Here is a 19,659-nt window from a genome sequence, read left to right on the forward strand (position 1 = left end):
GAACGAGGCGCTCCCTTTGTAGAGCCTCTGGCTACCAGGCCAGTACGCTGCGGTACCAGGCCTTCTACACTGCCCAGCTTTAGGCCTGCTGCTTCCCCTCTGGGCCCTGGCCCTGAATGGGCACGCTGGCCTACTCTCAAGGCCCATAAGCTAGTCTTCCCTGGGGCGGGGGGCAGCCTGCGGGAGGCTGTGAGCCCACCTGGGTGGCCCCTCCTCACCCTATACTTCAGGCTTCCTCACTCTGGAAGTGGGGCCAGAGCCCCCCGGATGCCTGGGGCCTCAGAGCGGGGGCAGAACCCGCCAGATTCCTGGGGCCTCAGAGCGGGGCCAGAGCCCCCCAGATTCCTGGGGCCTCAGAGCGGGGCCAGAGCCCCCCGGGAAGCTTGGGCTTCAGAGCGCAGCTCAGCGCTTCTCTCCCCAGCTGCTGCACCAGCCCCGGAAGAGCTTCCCTGGAAGCCCCCTGCTGTGGGCAGCCCGCAAACGGCCCCCCATTCTGCGCTGCTTGGCCCAGAAGAGCCATGCGGCCCCTGGAGCAGTGCAGGCAGTGCAGGAGCAGTGAGAGCGCTGCCCCTGACTTCTCTCCCCCAGGGTGGGGCCCTTCTCTCCCACTGTTCTCTGCCGCTGGCCCCACGCTGGCCCTGCATCACTGAGGGTCAAGGTTGGTGCCCCTCGGCCCCAGGGCCTCTCATGATAGCTCTCTACCGGGAGGAATCTGACCCATCCGGGCTGGTGGTTGGGGGAGGGGGGAGGGGGAGGGGGAGCTGTCAGTCCCTGCCCTTCCCCTAGGAGTGACTCCTGGAGACGGCTTTCCCCTAGTCCTGGGAAGCTCTGACAGGGACGCCAAGTACCATCTGCCGCCTGCGCCGGGTCGGTGGAGTTCTCCCAGGGGTGTTAGGCTAACGGTGCCGCTCCGCCCCGGCCGTCCCCCTCCCCCCCCTCTGTAGGTGGGCCCAGTACTGAGCTGCTGGAACCCGGCTTCCAGCCCCCCCCCCCCAACCCGTTCCTGCAGTCTTCCTGCAAGGGGCGGCCTCCCTCACACCAACCCACGGGGCCCGTCCCTGTGCCAGCCTCTGCCACCCCGTCCAGCCGCCACTCGCGGCCGCTCACCGGAAAGCCGCCCGTCTCTCCGCCACCAAAGCCAGCGCCAGGACCAAAAGGGTGAGCAGCAGCAGCCCCCGCGCCATGGCCGAGCCGCTGCGCGCCTGCCTAGGAGCTGCTTGGGCAGATGGAGGGGCTGGAATGGTTTGGGGGAAGGAGATGGAGGCGGCCTCCCCGCCCCGGCCCGGCCCCCAGCTCCAGGTGCCTCCCCGCCCCGCCCCCTCGCATCCCCGGCCCGGCCCGGCCCCCGGGCTGTCCTGTGTCGCCCACCGGGCCCGTCCTGAGCCCAAGACCGAAGTCGGAGACTGAAGTTTAAGCTCCACGGCTGGGACTCCGCTACGTTCCAAAGGGATCGGAACTCTTGGGGAGGGGGCGCAGGGAAGGAGGGGAGGAAGAGGAAAAGTGGGGGAGGGCGGAGGGAGGAAGAGGAAAAGTGGGGGGAGGGCGGAGGGCGGAAGGTAAGGGGAAGGAGGGGAAGAAGAGGGAGGGGGAAGAAGAGGGAAGGGGAAAAAGGAGAGGGAGGGGAAGAAGAGGGAGGGGGGAAGAAGAGGGAGGGGGAAGAAGAGGGAAGGGGAAAATGGAGAGGGAGGGGGGAAGAAGAGGGAGGAGGGCAAGTCTCTCCACCTCAGCTTCCTCCTTGTCTAACGGGGTGGACCCCAGCAGCGCTCCGGGGCTGTTCGGAGAATCCAGATGCGGTCCGTCGGGTGGCCGGCGCGCGGCAGGCAGCGTGGACTTGGGTCCTGCCCCTCCCTCTTAGTGATGAGCACGGGGCGTTTGCTGTGGATGGGGGTTAACTGTGGGCTGGGATTCGGCCGCCCCGCAGCAGTCTGAAGCCCGTCTGACAATGTGCGGGGGGCGGGGGGGGAGGGGAGGCATTTTCAGGGGCCCAGACTCGGAGGGGGCTATCAGGCCACTAGGGACCGGCGGGCCTGGGTCCGAGGAGGCTTCAGCAGGCGGGCTTAGTCAAAAAAGCGGGGATCGGGCGCAGCGGCGTGCTCAGGACCCAACGCCTGGTTCTTCAGACCAGCTTCTCCCGGTCCCGGGGCCAGGTCGCGGCCGTACAGAGAGGCCCGGGGTCCGGCCGGGGCCCAGACCCGCTGGAGGCAGCGGCCTGACTCGGGAGCCCAGGAAACCGGGGCGAGTTTGAGTGACGGGGACCACGGGAGTGTCCAAGACTGATCGGGACAAATCGAGGGTCGAGAGAAGGAACCAAATCCCGAGCTTCCCGCAGTTCAGGAAAGGGAATCGGCTCCGGGACCAAAGCCTTCTGGGAGAGTCACCGCAGAGGTGGAGGAGCGAGGCTCTGGGAAGGCCGCCTGGTTCTGGGGCCGGGGAGCAGGTGAGGCCCCTCCGGCCCTGGGCGGCTCCCCTGTTAGCCCCCCCCCCACTCCGTCTGCTCTTGAGCCTGGACCCGCAGGCCTCGTCTCCGGGTCCCACATTTTAGGAGGCCGGTAGCAGAGCAGGGGAACGGCGGGAAAGGGCTGCTGCAAGGGCTGAGGGTTGAGCTGAGTCTTCGAAGAAGTCAGAGGGGCAAAGGAGGAGAAGCAGGGAAGAGGAAGAACTCCGAGAGCCCGTCCTCGCCGGGTTGGGTTTGGCCTGGAGAAGAGGAGGCTCAGTGGGAGAAAGGACGGGAATTGCCGGGTGCCCGTTCTGGGCTGGGAACTAGGGCTGGGGGCCATACCACACGGTCCTTGCCTCGAGGAGCTTGCAGCCCTTGTCCCTCTGAGCGCCTCTTACCTCCACACTGCCCGACATCCGGGTGCCCAAATGGGGTGGGATGGCTGTTGCGGCCCCTCCCCACACAGCACAGTTTCTTTAGCCAACTCTAAGTGCCTTTGCACCTCTGTAAATGGCTTTGATTTCGGTCGGGAAAGGACTCGGGCTAGAGCACCTCGTTTCTGTGGGCCAGGATGACTGCCTGGCTGACTCAGCCAACCCCCTGTCCATCTACTGGAGGTCCAGAGAGGAGCCTCGCAGCTGGGCTGGCGGAGAACGTGGGGAGGGCAAGGCTTCCTCGAGAAGGTTCCAGGAAAGAGGAGAGCAGGGAGTATTCGCCTGGCATGCGAGCCGGAGCAAAGGTACAGGGACAGAAAAAGGCAAGTTGTGCAAGGATACGCAAGATAATCTTACATCAGAGCCATTGGACGTGTTCCATGGGGCTCCAAAGGGCAGAACAAGGAGAAGCAACAAACTTGCACATTCTGGCTTTTAGTCAGGAAAATTTTCCTCACAATTAACCCAGAAGAATGGTTTGCGGCAGGAAGTGCTGGGACGAGTGACAGTTTTTAAAAAATTAAAGCCTTATTATGCACTAATCACTGTTAAGTGCAAAAGTGACAGTCCCTGTCCTCAAGGAGCCTCTATTCCACCGGGAGAAACAACATCTTGAGAGGGACGTTTTGCCTGAGAAATTCCAGGGATGGTGAGAGCAAATGAGGGCAGTCCGCTGACGCTTCTGAAAAGTCAGAAGGATGGCAGACTTAGCACGTTGGGAGAGGTGGGACTTAGGGGACGGGACACAGTCCAGGAGCCACTCAAAACTGCATATCTAGCTAAGAAATGTGAAGCCATACAACCGAAAAGACCCCCTGGCTCCTTCCTTATCTCTTTTACAATTTACAAGCTGGTAGGCTGTTAGCCTGCAGCCCGAAGCCCCACGTTTTCAATATGAAAAACTCTCCCAAACTTGTCATTGCTAGATTCCCTTATAATCCATTAGCTATGGTGTAAATAAACTGTTTTGTGACTAGAAGAGTCTCTTTGAATTCTTTCAATGGCACAGTCCCAGGGACTGTAGAGCCAAATGGTTAGTGCCCCTTTTCATGATCGTAGTAGTGATGGTCCCTTCCACTTTAACCCTAGTTCTTTTGATCTTTGATAAATAACAGTTCAAGACCTGCAGGGTTTTTTAAATTGTAGCCATGATAGATCTTGTGTGATTCTAATCGTAGTTCTAGCATATTTGTTGTTGTTGTTGCTTGTAAAATTTTCTCTTTGATCTGGGGGCCAAATTTAGCAATGATGTTCTTGTAGGTTTTCCTTATAGGATCTCTCTCAGGTGGTGACTGGTGGATTTTTTTCTATTTCTATTTCCCCCTTTTGTTTGAATAGTGCAGGATAATTTTCTTTGATTATTTCTTGTATCATTTTATCAAATAATCTTTCTTCAGGCAATTTCTCTTTTTGATCTGTTCTCCAGATCTGTTATTATTCTTATGAGATATCACAATTCTCTTCTATTTTTTCATTCCTTATACTTTGTTTTGTTATTTCTTGGTCTCATATCTTTCTTCAGATCTTCTCTGATTGTCCTGGGAGAATCATTTGTTCTGCCCTGACTCCTATATGTTTTTAATCACTCTATGTTTGCCCAGAGAAGCAGTCTTATCTTATTGGTGGTAGAAATCTGAAGACCTTGGAATTTTTTACTCTGTCATCTTACCAGAATCCTCTCTTCGATGTTTGTTTTCTTTTTTTCTTTTTCATTTCAATGAGTTTTTATGGTTTATTTTAAACATTTAAATAGTGTTTTATATTTTCCAAATATATTTAAAGATAGTTTTTAACATTCATTTTTTAAAACAAGAGTAAATATTAATTTAATCAAAACCCTAATTATGTTCTTTCAGGACTCATAACTGACAGCTCACAACAAATAGGATACTTATATAATACTTACATACTTGTTCAAATATTTACTCTAGAAAGGGCAAGCCTCCCAACGTCTGTGTGTGTGTGTGTGTGTGTGTGTGTGTGTGTGTGTGTGTGTGTGACATTTGTAAATAGCCTTGATTATTACTGAGAATCACCAAAAACTTGCACAAAATAGAAGTTAACCTGGTTTGGGTTTTATTGACTCCACCTAGCATGTGATGGGTATGTATGCTAACCAAACGTTTTAGATAACATACATCTCATTAGTATTTAACAATAGTAGGTTTTCATATATATCTTTTTAAAGATTGCTTGCATTGCTTCTCAAAACAAAGGTATTAACCATTTTTCTCATTAATTTTATATGCTGTTTTCTTCCTTTCTATTTATTTCATGAGAACCATTCTGTGATTATTCATTTGTGCAAGACTTTGTGTTCCAATTTTTCTTCCTCCCTTTTTTTTTAACCTCACCCCAAGTAATCTGATCTATATTTATTTTCAATGGAATTGATTTCTATCTCTTTCTGCTGAGTTTTCTTAACAACATTCAGGATGCTAGTAATTTGTGTGAATTTACTTTTACATTGCAAATTTATAGGACGAATTAATCCTTTAACTCTATGTGATTCATTAAAATTCTCTAGTCAGACCATCAGATCATGAGTAAAAATGCTTGTTTTGTTTCTTTGCCTACATGCCCTTAATTTCCTATCCTTGCCTTAATTCTAGAGTTAGTGTTTCCAGGACAATGCCAAATAATCTGATAGTAATGATCATATTTACCCCTGGTCTTATTGGAAAGGACTCCAATTACACGTACCCTATTAGATGTAATGTTTGTGCTTGGTTTAAGAAGCTTTTATTTACTAAAAACAAAGTCCATTTGTTCCTATGTTTTCTCCATGAAATATGTTGCAATATACTTAAATACCTTTGTTACTTCACCAAGAAACCGAATAGGAAGCAAAACAAACACCCAAAGGGTTCTAAATGTTGTCTCATACTTGGAGCTGCCCAGGAGAGGAAGGATCTGTCTGTAGAAATGGCAGCCTCGTCCTCATGGGAGGTCTTTAGGCCCAGGCTGAAGCCTTTCTGTTCAGCCTGAAGGGGGACTGGACCCTGGCAAGGGAGAACAACTGTCGGTCTGTAAAGAGTTCACAGCTAATCTCCACCTCTCACCCTCTTGGATTGCAGAGGTGGGCCAGGGAGAGGGGGGGGGGCATTCCCTGAGTCCATGGACACATCTTATATAGCTTCCTTCCCTGGAGCAGAAAGCAGCCTCCCCTCTCAAACGGTTGGCTCAGGACTTCACCACCCTGCCTCAGGTCTTCCCTCAGCCCCCGTGGGCTCTTTACTCCATGGGGAGTCCTTGCCAGAACCTTGTTTGGGGGGAAGGCTTAAAAGCCATGCTTCAGTGGTCAGACTTGGCGAGCAGGACCCTGAGGGTCCGTCCATTGGAGCCCCAGCATGTTTAGCTTCTCTTTTAGGGGCTGCCTTTCCCCCTGAGAATGGAAGCTCCTCGAGGGCAGAACTGCCTTTCCCTTGCCAGATATTTGTAGCCCCAGTGCTTAGCATGGCATCTGGCACTCATTCAATAAATGCTGATTGATAGACTGGCTCCATAGGGGTATAAAGAGGCTCCGCTAGCAGGCTTGAAGCTCCACAGAGCTGGGGAGAGACTCGCCCAAACTTCCAGAGAAAGAAGCTTCGGAGGCACAGGGAGGACAGCGGCCTGGTCCCTGCAGGGAGTTCCCAGCTGAGTTGGGACCTGGGAGTCTTCCCACTCTGCTCCAGGAAAGTGAAAGGAGCATGGGGGCAGCTGACTCTTTGGTGTGGATGGTCCGGGGGAGGATGAGAGTCCTCCCAGACACTTTTTTGGCGAGGTTATTGAAGAAGCTCTGAATCTATCAGAAATCACTACCTCATGGGACTTACCTTGTGCCTCACCCACAGTTCACTGGGACTGCCCTTTCTGGATCCGTCTCACGGGAGAAAGTCCAGCCATGTCCCGAGGCGCCGCTCACCGTTCTTGGCTCAGCCCCTCATCCAAAGCACCTGGAACATGGTCACCACGGGCCAGCCAATCCTGAGCCCGACTGGACATTGGAGGAGTCACAACGTGACGGGGAGGATGTGTCCCAGTAACTGTCCCACTGAGTCAGCATCGCCCTGCCAGGGCTGGACTCCTCCTTCATTCTGAGGCTCTCTCTCTTCCTGGATCTGCACTCAAGGCTCTTTGAGTGGTTGGAACGGAGCTCCTTGGCTATAGCCTTCCAAGCCTACAAAGCCCTTCGTTCTCCAGGGAATCCCCGGAACAGAGAAGTGCTCTGAGGAGCCCCACCCCAAAGAGCCGGAGGTCTCCCTCCAGGAGAAGAGGGGCTCTCTGTCCTCGCTCTCTGGTCACTAGCCCCACTCAGGGCTGGACACGGCTGGACTCTTCCGAGGGACCAGCCCCGCTCGGGGCCTTGCGGCTCCCATTTGAAGTTGCCCAGAAGAGACACTGCCACCAAACAGTCCTGCGGGCTCCCCACTGCCCCCCACCAAGGAAATGCCAGTGCAGGTTTTCTGTATTTTTTTATTTGCTGCTCCTCACTCCTCCTTTCCTCGGCCCGCAGCCCTGGGAGGCCGGGTCAGAGTTGACAGTACAGTGTTCTGTGGAACAATGTACCCACCAGCATTTTTTGATGGTACACAGCAGCAACCGTGCTCCCCTGGAGGACGGAGCCGTTGTTGGCGTAGACCGTGGTCACGGTGGGCTTCGGGGAGAGAATGTTCTGGATGCGAAGCACCTACCAAGAAAGTGCACCGGGTTCATGGCTGCTTCCACCAGGATCACAGCAAGACCCCGTGCTAGTGGGTGGCTAGCCGGTGACTTCTGCCTTCCCAGAGTCCTCAGCAGACAGACCGAGCCTTGTCGGCCCTCGGCTGCCGTGCAAGAACATGCGTCTGTCTGCTCTCCAGCCGCCTTTCTCCTCCCCCGCCCAAGCCTGGAAGGCTGGAGCTTTAGGGCACGGAGTTTGGTACTGTGCCTGCGGATGTTAATCCAGGGCGATAAAAGCCTGGCAGGCTGGTTGCTGGCCACATATACATAAAAAGGGAGGAGCGAGGCCCCATGGGTAGAGAGAATAACAACCCTGCCCCCCTCACTGAAACTTTTTTCTTGCTCAGATTCACTTGTATGGGGCAGCTAGGGGGCGCAGGGGTTAGAGCACCAGCCCTGAAGTCAGGAGGACCCGAGTTCAAATCTGGCCTCCGACACTTAACCCTTCCTGGCTGTGTGACCCTGGGCAAGTCACTTAACCCCAATTGCCTCAGGGGAAAATAAAACAAAAATCAAATTCACTTGTACACCAAGCTGAAGAAAATATTGGGAGGTGATCTTCATGGTGGAGGGAAGCCTTCCCTGAGACATGGTTTTCAAAGGGCTGTAGACTGGAAATCAGAAATTAAGCAGTTTCCCGAAACAACAAACTGTGATTTCGTTCAAGGCTAAAACATCTGAGGAACAACTTGGTTTGTTGACGATTCTGTGCCCCCAAAGAGCTTGATTTTTAGAGAAGAAACTGACCTTTTGGAAAAGCAAACCTGACTGGAGACAAGGCTTTAGAAATGGAATTATGAGGTGCTTTTCTCCTGCCTAACTCAGTGTGTAAAGGGCCGGCCGGCCTCCTCCAAAGATAAATGAACCCTAAGGAGAGGTGGCCAGGTGCCGAGCAGGGCCACAATTGGGACCCCCCAGCCATGACCCTGAGCTCAGTAGGGCACTGGGGGGGGAGGGCAAAGACTTCGGGGACTTCTGGAAGACAATGTGGCCCTGCAGCATTGGAAGTGCAATGACCTGGGTATGACCACCTTGGGTGCTTCCCTCTTCGTGTGCTCACACGGGCGCCTCACACGTATACCTCTCCAGACACATTTCTTAGGCCAGTCCAAAATCCCATTGAAGGGGTGTGCATTTGTAAGAATGTGTGCCGGGATTTAGGGGAAATGTTCTGTTTATCTCGGGTGTCCCCAAAGTCTTTAAGTCTAACTAGCTTAAAAGTGAGCTATGATTTCTGGTAGCTGGGCCCCTGTACGTATTTACCTATCGCTCTTTCCTTAAAGGACACAGCCTTAAAATCCCATGGCTGACATGGGTGGGGGCTCATGAACTATGGGCTTTATTTTTCATGGGTGCCGACCATGGAGCACCCTGAGCCTGAGGAAGTTCCGAGATGGGCCTGCTCTTGAGCTTGCCATCACCTAAATGCTTCACTGATAAATTCTGAAGTTCCTAATCGTAATCTTTCATTATTCCAGCTTCCCAAGGCCTCACAACTCTGAACTCGGCCCCTCATCCTCCTCGTGCCTTCTTTTCCCGCCGGTTCTCATGACTTCCCCGGGTTGTCCTCCCCGTGCTGGCCATCCCCTCCTCAGTTCTCTCTCTCGGTGAATCAGTCCAAATCCATACTGCTCGATTCCCTAATCTCAAGTCCCTCATCCCTTGACCTCTTGAACGGTTCCTTGCCAGACCCCAAGCTTGGATTATTCGATCACCTCCCTCCTTGTCTCCTGTTCTCATACTGCTAAAGGAAATCACCAAGCCAGGTTGACTGAGTCACTGCAAATATATGTTCTCTAATCTCTACTGGACCATTACTGTAGGACAGCAGTTTTCCCACACTCCCCAAACAGATCCCCTGCCCAGCTTCCCGCATAAGGGGCTCCAAACTCTGTCCCTTCTCCCTCCCCTCCCAGGGAGTCCTCACCTCATACTTCACTGAAAACCCTGGAGGCTGGCGCTCCTCCTTCTGCCCTTCTCATTCCGCATCTTCTCCCCCCTGCAGCTCCCTCACCCTGGCTTTTCCCCCAGAGATGACCCTTCATTGGGCCAAGCTTGTACATGTACCTTGACCCCGTGTCCTGCCCTCTTCTCCAGGAGGTCGTCCTTGGCTATACCTGGCTTAGTTTCAATCTCTTCTCCCCTGTTCTTAAACCTGCCCTCATGGGATGCTGCCGCCCCGCTAGCTCCATCCCTCCGTAGCGGCTGGCTCTGGGACAGAGCCACCTGGACAGAAGCCCCTCCTTCACCCCTTTCTCTTGATCCTTCGCCCTCCACGCTCTGACTTCCAAACTCACCACCCACCAAAACTACCCCAGCCGAAGTTACCAGCGATACCGTTGGCCACGTGTCCCCCTTGGGACTCTTCTCTCCGGGTTTAGGGGGGAGCCCAGTCTCTCCTGATACTTCTCCCTGTCAGGAGCTCCTTCTCTGCCTCCTCCGGGACATGCTCACTAAGCACAGGAGCCTCTCGGGCTCTGCCATGGGCCTCTTTTCTCCCTAAATCCTTTCTCTCCACCATCTCCTCGGTTTCCCTCGGTATCAAGAGCCCTCTAGTCCTCACGTGGGTCACCCTGTATTTGTGAGCATGGCTCTGCCCATGAGCACAGAGGAAGCCGTACCTCTGATCCAGGGGGGTCCGCGGGGTCATACAGTAGCAGCTTCATGCCGTTAGGGTGACATCCTGCCCAAACATCGCCCGTGGCGGGGTCCACAGACAAGTTATCAACTAACGTGCCCAAATGGAGGACCTTGGAAGTGAAAGGGGCATTGTGAGGAGCTCCTCCTCCCTCCTCCCCTGGCCACCCCTTCCGTCTCCCGGCGGAGGCAAGCCCCGAGTCGTAGTGGCCCCTGCTGCCCTGGGGGGGACAGTCCTCTCTCTCCAGACGGACTTTACTACCCCTCGGTGGAGGATGCCTTCTCTCCTTTCCCTCACCCCCTGCAGCCGCGGAGTCCCTGACCTCGGCAGCCAAGCCCCGCTCCACAGTCCGCTGGAAGTTGCCGTCTGAGCGTCCCAGAGCTCATTACCTTCTCTTGAGTCAGGTTGTCATTGGCGTGCCTTTTCATAACGTGGATGCTGTGAGCGGCCACCGCGGCTACGTAGACGTACCTTCAAAAGAGAGATGCTGTTTGCCTCTGTGGGAAAAGAGGATGGACCCCGCTCTTCCCCCTCTGCATCCTGGAGAGAAGGGGCAATGACCATGAACAGTATGAAAAGTTACAGAGGGCGAGAAGCACGGGGCGACGCCCGAGGGCACGGGGCACCGCTCCTGGAGTCAGGAACGCCCGAGTCGCGTTCAGCCTCAGAAACTTGCTAGGCGTATGACCCCACACTGCCTCTGCTTCTTTAATTATAAAATGAGGGTAAAACAGCTCCCTCCCAATGAGATTGGGTTGATAGAGCACTGAATGGCAGCAAATTGTCCTGAGAACAAGGGCCGCCGGGGAGGGAACAGAGCGGGGAAGGGAATTTCCTTCCTTCCCTTGCCTGTTCTGCCTCTCCCACCTCTTGCAGTGGCTGTAGTGGGTTCCTTGCCCCAGCCCGCAGGAGCCACAGCTCTGGATACATCCCATTTTCCCCCTCTGTCGTGAGTGAAGGAGAATAGCTATTAAATGATCTGAAGTTTCCTTGAACCAAGAAATAAAAGAGACGTGGGATGGAGCTCAGATCCGCGGGATGGAGCTCAGATCCGCGGGATGGAGCTCAGATCCGCGGGATGGAGCTCAGATCCGCGGGATGGAGCTCAGATCCGCGGGATGGATCTCAGATCCGCTTGAGGTTTGCTTCCGCAGGTTGGAATAGACTGTGCACTCCATGTCTAGGGGGTCTGGGGATAAAGTCTTTCCCCTGTGGGCTCTGTGGGGGAGACAAGTCTCCCATCTCTGCCTTCTGCCGGTGTGATTCAGGGGCACTTTCATTCTATTTCAAGATCTTTCATTTTAAACAAGTAGAAGGCAGTTTGAGGGCAAAGGAGAGGCTGAAAGACCTCAAATCAAATCTGGCTCAGGCCTGTGCTAGCTGTGTGATGCTGAGTAAGTCATTTCCCCACTGCCCCCTTCTGTCGCCTAATCTGTTGTGAGGAGAAAATGAGAGAATACATGTAAAGTGAATTGGAAACACCAGCTATCCTTATCATTATTAGCAGGTGCTTGGAAGAGATAGAGGGCAATGGCTCTCCTTACCCTTTCTGCTCCTCCTCCTCCAGAGCCTTTCACAGACTCCAACTTCTCCCCCTCCCCGAGTCTTCCCTTCTCGAGGCTCCACATCCTCCCTACCCCCCAATGACGACACGGGTCAGAGCTCACATTTACAGCCACTTCCTTAGTCAGAGCCTGCTTTTCCTTAGCAGGGGAGGCCCATGTTGCAGAACCTTTGTCATGGACTTCGTGCTACCCTGCTCGGTGCCGACAGGTTTTTAAGGAAGGAAACCCCAAAGGGTCACCCAAGGGAGCTACCGGGTCCCGGACAGTGAGCAAAGGGGGTTTCAGAGCAGTGTACGTACTTCTTGTCTGGGGAAATCGTGATTCCGTTAGCAAAACTGAAGCCAGTGGCCACCTCTTTGACTCGTCCCGGACTGTAATAGATCACGTTTGTCCACTGCAAGTCCAAGAAGAGCTCCAGCTGGGCCAAGAACTCATTGGTGAAATAGTGGTCATTAGTGGCGTAGAACTCTTCTGGACCTAGAACCACAAGGTCATTCACACTGCAATGGCGGGGGGAGCAGGCAGAGAAGAAGAGAAATTTAATGCAGGATCTGTTCACACTCAAACTCCATCAATTTATTCTGGACATTCTCACAATAATGATGTAATGTATGTATTAGGAGTCCCAAGAAGCTGTGGAGTCGATAAACCCCAGGACCCCAGCCCTCTGGCCTCTGCTCCCCTTCTACACTAAAAGAACACAAACAAGAAAAGAGAGCTCTAAATGGTCACAAAAGAGGAAGGTAATAGGTTAGAGGTCACCACCTCTCACCTTCAAAATAAAAAGAATCCACCATCAAGGAGTTAAATGGAGCCCATCACTTACAAGACAACAGTTGAGTTTGGCTTATTTGTTAGTTTTATCACTTAAAATAGGCACACAGAAATGTTATCCCTTCCAGGAAGTCAGAGGGTCGACAGGCATTCAGTAAGCACCTACTGTGTGCCAAACACTGGGTATCCCCCCAAGAAGGGCTAAAAGCACAGTGCTTGTCCTCGTGGTCTGGTCGGGGAGCCGGCACCCCAATGTCCAGGAAAAGACCAGATGTGGAAAACATGACGAGGAGATAATCACAGAGTGGAGTCGCTAGCACCAAAGGCAGCCGAGAGAAGCTTCTTGCAGAAGGGGGGCTGTGGGTGGGATGTGAAGGAAGCCAAGGAAGGCAGAAAATGGAGGGGAGGCGGTAACATGGGGTGGGTGGGGAGTGCGGGTCAGTCCCACACAGATCTCCTTTTATCGAAGGAGCCCAAATAAAGGGGCCACCTTCCTGCCTCCTACTTTGTCCTCGGCAAAATCCCCGATGCTCCTTCTCTCCGTGTGGGGCTGGGTCTCTCCCATTCTCTGTCTCTGCCTCCCTCCTCTCTGTCCCCCTTTCTCCCAATATACATGTATATATTTTACACGATGCGTGTATACACACAGATATTAACCCTGAACAGATGATTTAAACCGTTAGTAGGAACTGAAAAGTGGCCACAGTAAGAACGTCGGCGTTGCTTGGGTGTCCCATCGAGACGCTTCCCGGACACCCGTTGGCCGCTGAGATCGGGGGCTGGATGGCACGGGGGGCTATAGAAGAGCGGTTGAAAGCTGGGGGAAGCCCGGCTGAGGGGGGCAGAGAAGCTCACTGAAGTCCCCTCTGCGAGAGTCCCAAACTTAGCCCCAAGCTCTGTCTCTGTTCACCTCTTCCAAGAGCAAAAGGCGCATCTGTGGCCGCCTCAGCAGTGCCTTCTACCACCGCCCCGAACGCCTGGACAATGGGGTTAAGTGAGGCAAAGGAGCCTGGGCAGGGTGAGGACCTTTGCCTCCCCAAATTCTGCAGCCTCAAGGCCAGTGTCCTTGGCTGCCCCCACTTCCCTGGAGCTGACGCTCCCAAGGGCACCCTGGAGCGAGCTCAGCCCTGCTCCGCCCTTCAGTATACATGCTGGCTGCCTGCTCAGCCTGGATGGGGAAAGCAACTTTCCCTCCCCAAACACTCCCCAGCTCTTCTCTCCCCTCCAGGGCCCCTGGACCTCCGGGAGCTTACTGACCCACGGCCTGTAGGGCCAAAGCTGGCAGGGGGCAGCTGGGCTGGAAGGAGCCGGCCCCATCCCCACCCCCATCTCTCCTTCCCCTATGGCAGACAGATCCGTGCCATAAAAAGCCCAGCAGAAGATGGAGAGCAGGAAGGGGATTGGACGGGGGGAGGGGCTTTGGCCCGGAGACCTTCCTCTACTCAAGCAGCGCCAGAGTCCAGAACCAGGGGCGGACATTGAGCAGACCTTGAACTCAGGTCTCTGGCTCTGACGCTGCCTTTCCACCCGCTCTCCCAGCTGCAGCTGCAGGGTCAGAAAGTCCCCCGAGGGAACTTGGATTGCTTCAATAACTGGGAATAGCCAATCCTGGCTTCCTCCTTCACCTCCCCAGAAGGCTCTCTGCCATGCCGTGGGCCATGGCTGTCTCCCTCTCCAAATCCGCCCTGTCCAGCTCCCCTAACATGCTCTTGCTCCTGTTAGAATGTAAGCTCCTTGAGGGCAGGACCTGCTGGTATTTAGATTTGCAGGGTTTAGGGCCAGACATGCAGGAGGAGCTTAACAGATGCTTGTTCATTGATTGAAATCTCACTCCCTTAATTTTCAGAGGAGGAAACTGAGGTCCAGCTAGGGGGAGAGGTTCCATTGGACCAGGTCCTCTCTGGGCTAGGTGTCAGACAGCCCCGGGCTCCTGTGCTGGAGCAGGGTTGGGGGGGGCAAAGGAGCCCCCTGAGGAGCCAGAGCCCTTTCTGTACCTGAAAAGCAGCTCGTGCCTGATGGTTTTCAGGTGGAAGAGAGCATCGCCTTCAAACCGGAAGACTTCCACTGTGGACTTCCGGTGCGGGTGATTCACCACATACAAGTACACGGTGTCGTCTGAGGGGGAAAGACAAAAACAGCCTCAGAAGCGGCCTCCTTCCTCCCGTTTCCTCCGGCCTCACCTCCTGTGTCTCCGCCACCGCTGCTCCGCCCCAAATAAGAACAGCCAGGTGCTTCTCCGTCTCCTGCCCCTTATGCACCCATGGGTGTCCGTCCTGCTTAGCTCCCTCCTTGACAGCCTCTTGGGATCAGGCTCTTTTCACGGCTGTCTGCTGGACGTTTCCACCAGCTTACTCGTGAACACGACCCAAAGAAGCCCACTATCTTTCCCTCCAAACCCACCTCTCTCCAGAACTTCCCACTGTTGACTCATGTTAAACTGATGGTCCACTAAGCCCACTAGATCTTTGTCTATTGTGTATAAGGACACTTTATTCTGCGCTTGGGAGTTGAGGTATTATTATTGTGGGTTTTTTTTTTTTTTTTTTCATTTAAAGTGTAGGAGTCATTCATCCTTGTTTATTTTCCTCTTATTACATTTTGCTCAATCAAGGATTTATAAAACACCTTCCCTGCCAGGCACAGCCCCCAGGCACAAAGAAGGGACCAGTCCCCGCTGGCGAGCAGCTGGCATTCAAGTGGGCAAGACGGCCGGTCCATATAAAGTTGCAGACAGCCCAATCTACAGTGAATCCACACCACGACCCTGACCAATGGCACTGCCGTTTGGCAGTGAAGGCCACAGGAGCAGAGGAAAGGAGGCACTGGGGCAGACACCCTCCCCACTTCGTGCCCCTCCCAACCGAGTAAGTGAGCTCTCCATTTATGGAGACCATGGACAATGCCGCTCAAAGCCCAGTGCCAGAGGTCCCTGGATCTCCCCAGACTCTCTGCCAAGGTGCCACGGAGCCCTAAGACCCCGTGAGATCTGAATGCATGTAATTAGCTGTTGTTGGGCTGACATCTTCCTAATCTTTTCCATACCCATGGCAGGAGGCACTAATCAAGTGCTTCGGGGGAGTCTGGGGAAAGCCTGCCCTTGCCTGACGGTCTGATTCTGCCGAAGGAGACAAGGCTTTGGGCCGGTCCGACCTGCTTCTGACCGAGTGGGCCCGTGGAATCACCATGCATGTCCCAAGGAATTTAGAAACTGAGAGAATTAGGAAAGGGGGGAGGCTTAAAAGGAAGCTGGCTTCCCCTCCCTGAAGTCCAACTTTCTCCTTTGAAATTGAGGGTCAAATACAGGGAGCACCCCCCAGGACTGCCGGCCACAGCGAGATAGCGCTGTGGAGAAGGTACGTGGCAGGCTAGCCCAGCGTGGGGGAGACGCGTCTGCCGGTGACAAGTGTGCCCAGAGCCCATCAGTCCAGGCTGAAGAGCGAAGGCTGTGGGGACCCCCGATGGGCTTGGGGGAGAGGTCAGAGTCCAGTTCGATGAGTGTTCATTAAGGTAATGCTTATGTAAGCTTCTGGATTCTACCCCTGCCCCTGAGGAGCTCACCTTTCCCTTAGCAGAATACACCTGTGCACAAGTGGCTGTGAGCCCCCCACCCCTGGAAGGAGCCCCTAAAGACACTAAAAGGAAGGGAGGGCATGCATGGGGAGGCTGTGGGAAAGGGGATGGGGAGGGGCACAGGTAGAAGAGGCATGGATAAAAGGAGCATGGGGAGGGGGCACGAGCTTCCTTCCTGTCCCCAGGCTTCCTGCTTTCTGTGTGCTGGCTGTGAGGGGAGGACCCACCCCTGCCTGGGGTCCGAAACCTAGGCTAGGCAGCACAGCCCTTCCCCACCCCCATGATTCCCAGACAAGGAGTTTGGAGATTCAGCTTCCGATTCCAGCTCTGTGATTACCCAGAAGCCCCCATCTTGAACACTCATTCCCCTCTTGGAACCTCAGTTACCCACCCCGCCTCTGTCCTTGGTGGGGGACCTAGGGAAACAAGCGTGTGCAAACACTCCAGAAACTGTCACCCCCTCGCTAGGCAGGACTGAGTGAGAGCAGCAGCAGTGCCAGACTGCGGGGTTAACTTCCCCGGTTCCCAAGTTCAAACGTTGTTATTACAGTATCAGGATATCTTTCCACCAGGGAGAATTTATCTTCACTCTCTCCCAACCCCTTGTCCTTATGGAGAAAGCGATCGGCAAGCCAGACAGACCCCCACGTTGGCCGCGGCCCAACACGAGCCTGGCGTCTCCGTCAGGAGGTGGGCGACGAGCTGAAGCATCAGGAACTTGCTTTTCTCCAAAGTCAACTGAATCTTCAGAGAGTTTGGTTCTCAGGAAAGCGTTTATTTCTCTTGGTCCAAACCCTAACTACTTGCAAAAGAAAAACTTTTTTTCCATCTCTTCCAGGAATCTGACTGAACTTGTGACCAAGTTCTAGCTTTCTTTGAGGCTTCATTCATAAACATTTATATTTAGTGATTATTTTCTTCTGGCTGTGTGCTTGAGAATGCTTCTTGTTGTTCACTCTTTTCAGTCCTGCCTGACTTATCCTGATCCCATTGGGGAGATCTCTTGGAAGAGACACTGGGTGGTTGGCCATTTCCTTCTGCTTCGTTTACAGAGAGGAAGCTGAGGCAAACATGGTGAAGGGACTGGCCCAGGATCTCACAGCTAGTGAGCATCTGAGACTGGATTTGAACTTAGGCAGACGCGGCCATTTGCTTCCAGCCTGGCCTCTGCCTACTCTGGTGCCCACTAGTTGCCCTTAGAATCCCTCCAACCATAATACATTTTTTTGGGGTGGGATTCTTTTCCCCTGCTCATTCTTCCAGCCTACTTCCTAACTTCCCTGTTCCCAAAGTGGTCTGATCCAGGACAGAATCCGATCCCTGTCCTCTTGGCCAGAATTCAGCAAGTTCCTGAGCTGGGTTTAGGTCTGAGTAACACATCTGGGGGATGGCCAAGGTCAAAGTGCCATAGGCTTGCTGCTGGATTCACCATCAGCTGGCTTGACGGCTCTGCTAGCTCCAGGGGACAGAACTGAGGCTCCCCTTTCTTCTGGCATTTGAGCCCTGACTATTGTCCTTCGGGCTTCAGACAGGGCCAGGACCACTCTTTACCCTTGACCGTGACTCAGGTACCCTGCTCTGTGCTGGATCTGTGAGCCAGAACTCAGTAGTGAGTGACACTCATTCCTGTGTCCCACCCGGGGTCAGCCCCTCAATGTGGGTCTTGTCCTGGATCATACAGATTGCTCTGCATCATCTTTCCTAGCCAGGCCACCTCATTGTCTAGCTCTATCTGTCTTCATATGCTGCCCTGCCATGGAAAATGACCCGTGGTGATGTGTTTTCCTTGGATTTCCCATATGGACCCGCCTGATGTGTTTCCTAGATCTGGGTGTGTACACTTGTTTGGGCGGGGGGGGGGGGCTCGACTGTACTTTTCTTTGCTGCCCTGCCATCTTGGTTCTGCCCGTCCGTCTCGGCCCTGGCACTTGACCAGGGGAACCTCTGCATAGGAGCCTCCTCATCCGGGGCTTGCTGAATACCTCCTGCTAGCTGTACCACCTCCCCACCTTTGTCCTGTGTGCCCTAGTGTTGGCTGCTGGCCTCCAAATGCAGAAAAGTCATAACTACTAGTGCGTGGAAAGGGGCTTCCCCCTCCATCCAAGGCTTGATCCCTGACCCCTGTACAGGATGGCCTTCTCCCCCCCCCCCAATCCCACTCCTCAGGCCCAGTCCTCCTGCTGCCACCCTTTGTTAGGCTGGGAAGGAGACTGGGGCTTTCCACTTTGAGGAAACTGAGACCCTCGGTCACAAGTGTAGTGAGTGTCAGAGGCAGAATTTGTTACTCCCGGTCTATCCCCACCAACCTAACCCTAACCCTGTCCCCCACCTTCCCGAGCAGCATCATTTGGGACCCAAAGCCGCCTGTTCCGGCTTCTCTCTCTAATGGAATGTCTCCGTGTGTCCATAGTGCTCTATGTTTCTGTGTACATATCCGTGTCTGCTGCCACCCCCCCCATTAGAGATAGCTGTACCTCTCTCTTGCCAGTCTCTCCTGTTACATGGTCCATACGCGGTGCTGCTGTACAGTCCCCCTTTCCCAGGTGAGTGCACACGTTGCCCTCAGATGCCTTTGAGCTCATCCCCCAAACTGGATGGTGACAAAGAGCCTGGCGGGACAGGGACTCAGCGGGCTCCTCCACTTAAGAGCTGATGGGAATTAGCGGGTTCCCTTTGGCAGTTGGGGGACGATGGATTGGAGGAAGACCTGAGGCTGAGAGACTAGTGAGGAGCTCATGGCCATGGGCCAGGTGAGAGAGCAGGTGTGTTTGAGAGAAGCTTTTTAAAAAACATTTTATTCTGAACTAAAACACCAAGGAAAATGAGCAATTCCATAAACAAAGTCGAAGGAGAAAAAGATAATTTCCTGGAAAACGCAAATCTCAGTTGTGTACTGTTAGGTTCTTACTAAGTGCTAATGAGATAATGAGATAGTAGGTTCTTACTAAGTGCTAAGTCGCTACTTAACAATTCTCTAGTCCCCGGCCTTTACTGGGAGTTTTACTGGTGAACTCCTGGGGAGGAGCAAGTTCATTGGTTGAAGTAATTTTTCCCAGAAGCCCTTGCGTTATCCCATGCCTATTCTCTGGGAGGATAAAAGAAGGCGGCACTCCAGATTCAGAGAGTCTCGGTTCTAGGTCAGTGTTAGAGTGGCTCTCTGGAGGAGAGAGAGTCTTGTCTGGGCCAGACTTAAGGCGACTCTCTGGAGGAAGAAGTCTCTCCTCTAGACCAGAGAGCGATCGGCAGTTTCTGGAGACGACAGCACGTCACAGTGTACCGATTGCTTTTTCTTTTAAGTGCAGAACAAATTATAAGGTAACTCACTTTTTAAAAGCTGTCACTTTGGGGGCTGCCTCCCACACTGCCTTGGGGCCTGGGCTGGGCACACTGTCCATCACCCAAGGGCTTGGAGCCACCTCTGAGCAACTCTGAGGGGTTTGGGATGAGCAAAGATCTGAGTGTGCTTGGGGGCAGGACTGAGCTGAGGGCCGATCCCCAGCCTGCTCCCCTCCTCCCAGGGCTCTCCACGCAGGGAGC

The 19,659-nt window shown here is 53.8% G+C and overlaps 2 protein-coding genes across 2 annotated transcripts in view; both read right to left on the reverse strand.

Annotated features, from left to right (window-relative positions):
- Positions 1-1,235, reverse strand: part of LOC141543528 (serum paraoxonase/arylesterase 1-like) — a 24,103-nt gene extending 22,868 nt beyond the window's left edge. Inside the window, 1 exon segment of the mRNA XM_074268946.1 lies at positions 1,108-1,235. Coding sequence (XP_074125047.1) covers positions 1,108-1,184 — 77 coding nt within the window. The 5' untranslated portion in view covers positions 1,185-1,235.
- Positions 1,236-7,315: 6,080 nt separating this feature from the next.
- The window catches only part of LOC141543530 (serum paraoxonase/lactonase 3-like), a 28,114-nt gene continuing 15,770 nt past the window's right edge, over positions 7,316-19,659 (reverse strand). Inside the window, exons 5-9 of the mRNA XM_074268947.1 lie at positions 14,547-14,667; positions 12,078-12,278; positions 10,603-10,684; positions 10,197-10,325; positions 7,316-7,543 (exon numbers count right to left, since the gene is read on the reverse strand). Of these exons, the coding sequence (XP_074125048.1) occupies positions 7,385-7,543; positions 10,197-10,325; positions 10,603-10,684; positions 12,078-12,278; positions 14,547-14,667 (692 nt within the window). The 3' untranslated portion in view covers positions 7,316-7,384. The remainder of the gene's footprint in view (positions 7,544-10,196; positions 10,326-10,602; positions 10,685-12,077; positions 12,279-14,546; positions 14,668-19,659) is intronic.

The sequence above is a fragment of the Sminthopsis crassicaudata genome, chromosome 5 (assembly GCF_048593235.1).
Source record: "Sminthopsis crassicaudata isolate SCR6 chromosome 5, ASM4859323v1, whole genome shotgun sequence".
In the NCBI taxonomy this organism is placed as follows: Eukaryota; Metazoa; Chordata; class Mammalia; order Dasyuromorphia; family Dasyuridae; genus Sminthopsis; species Sminthopsis crassicaudata.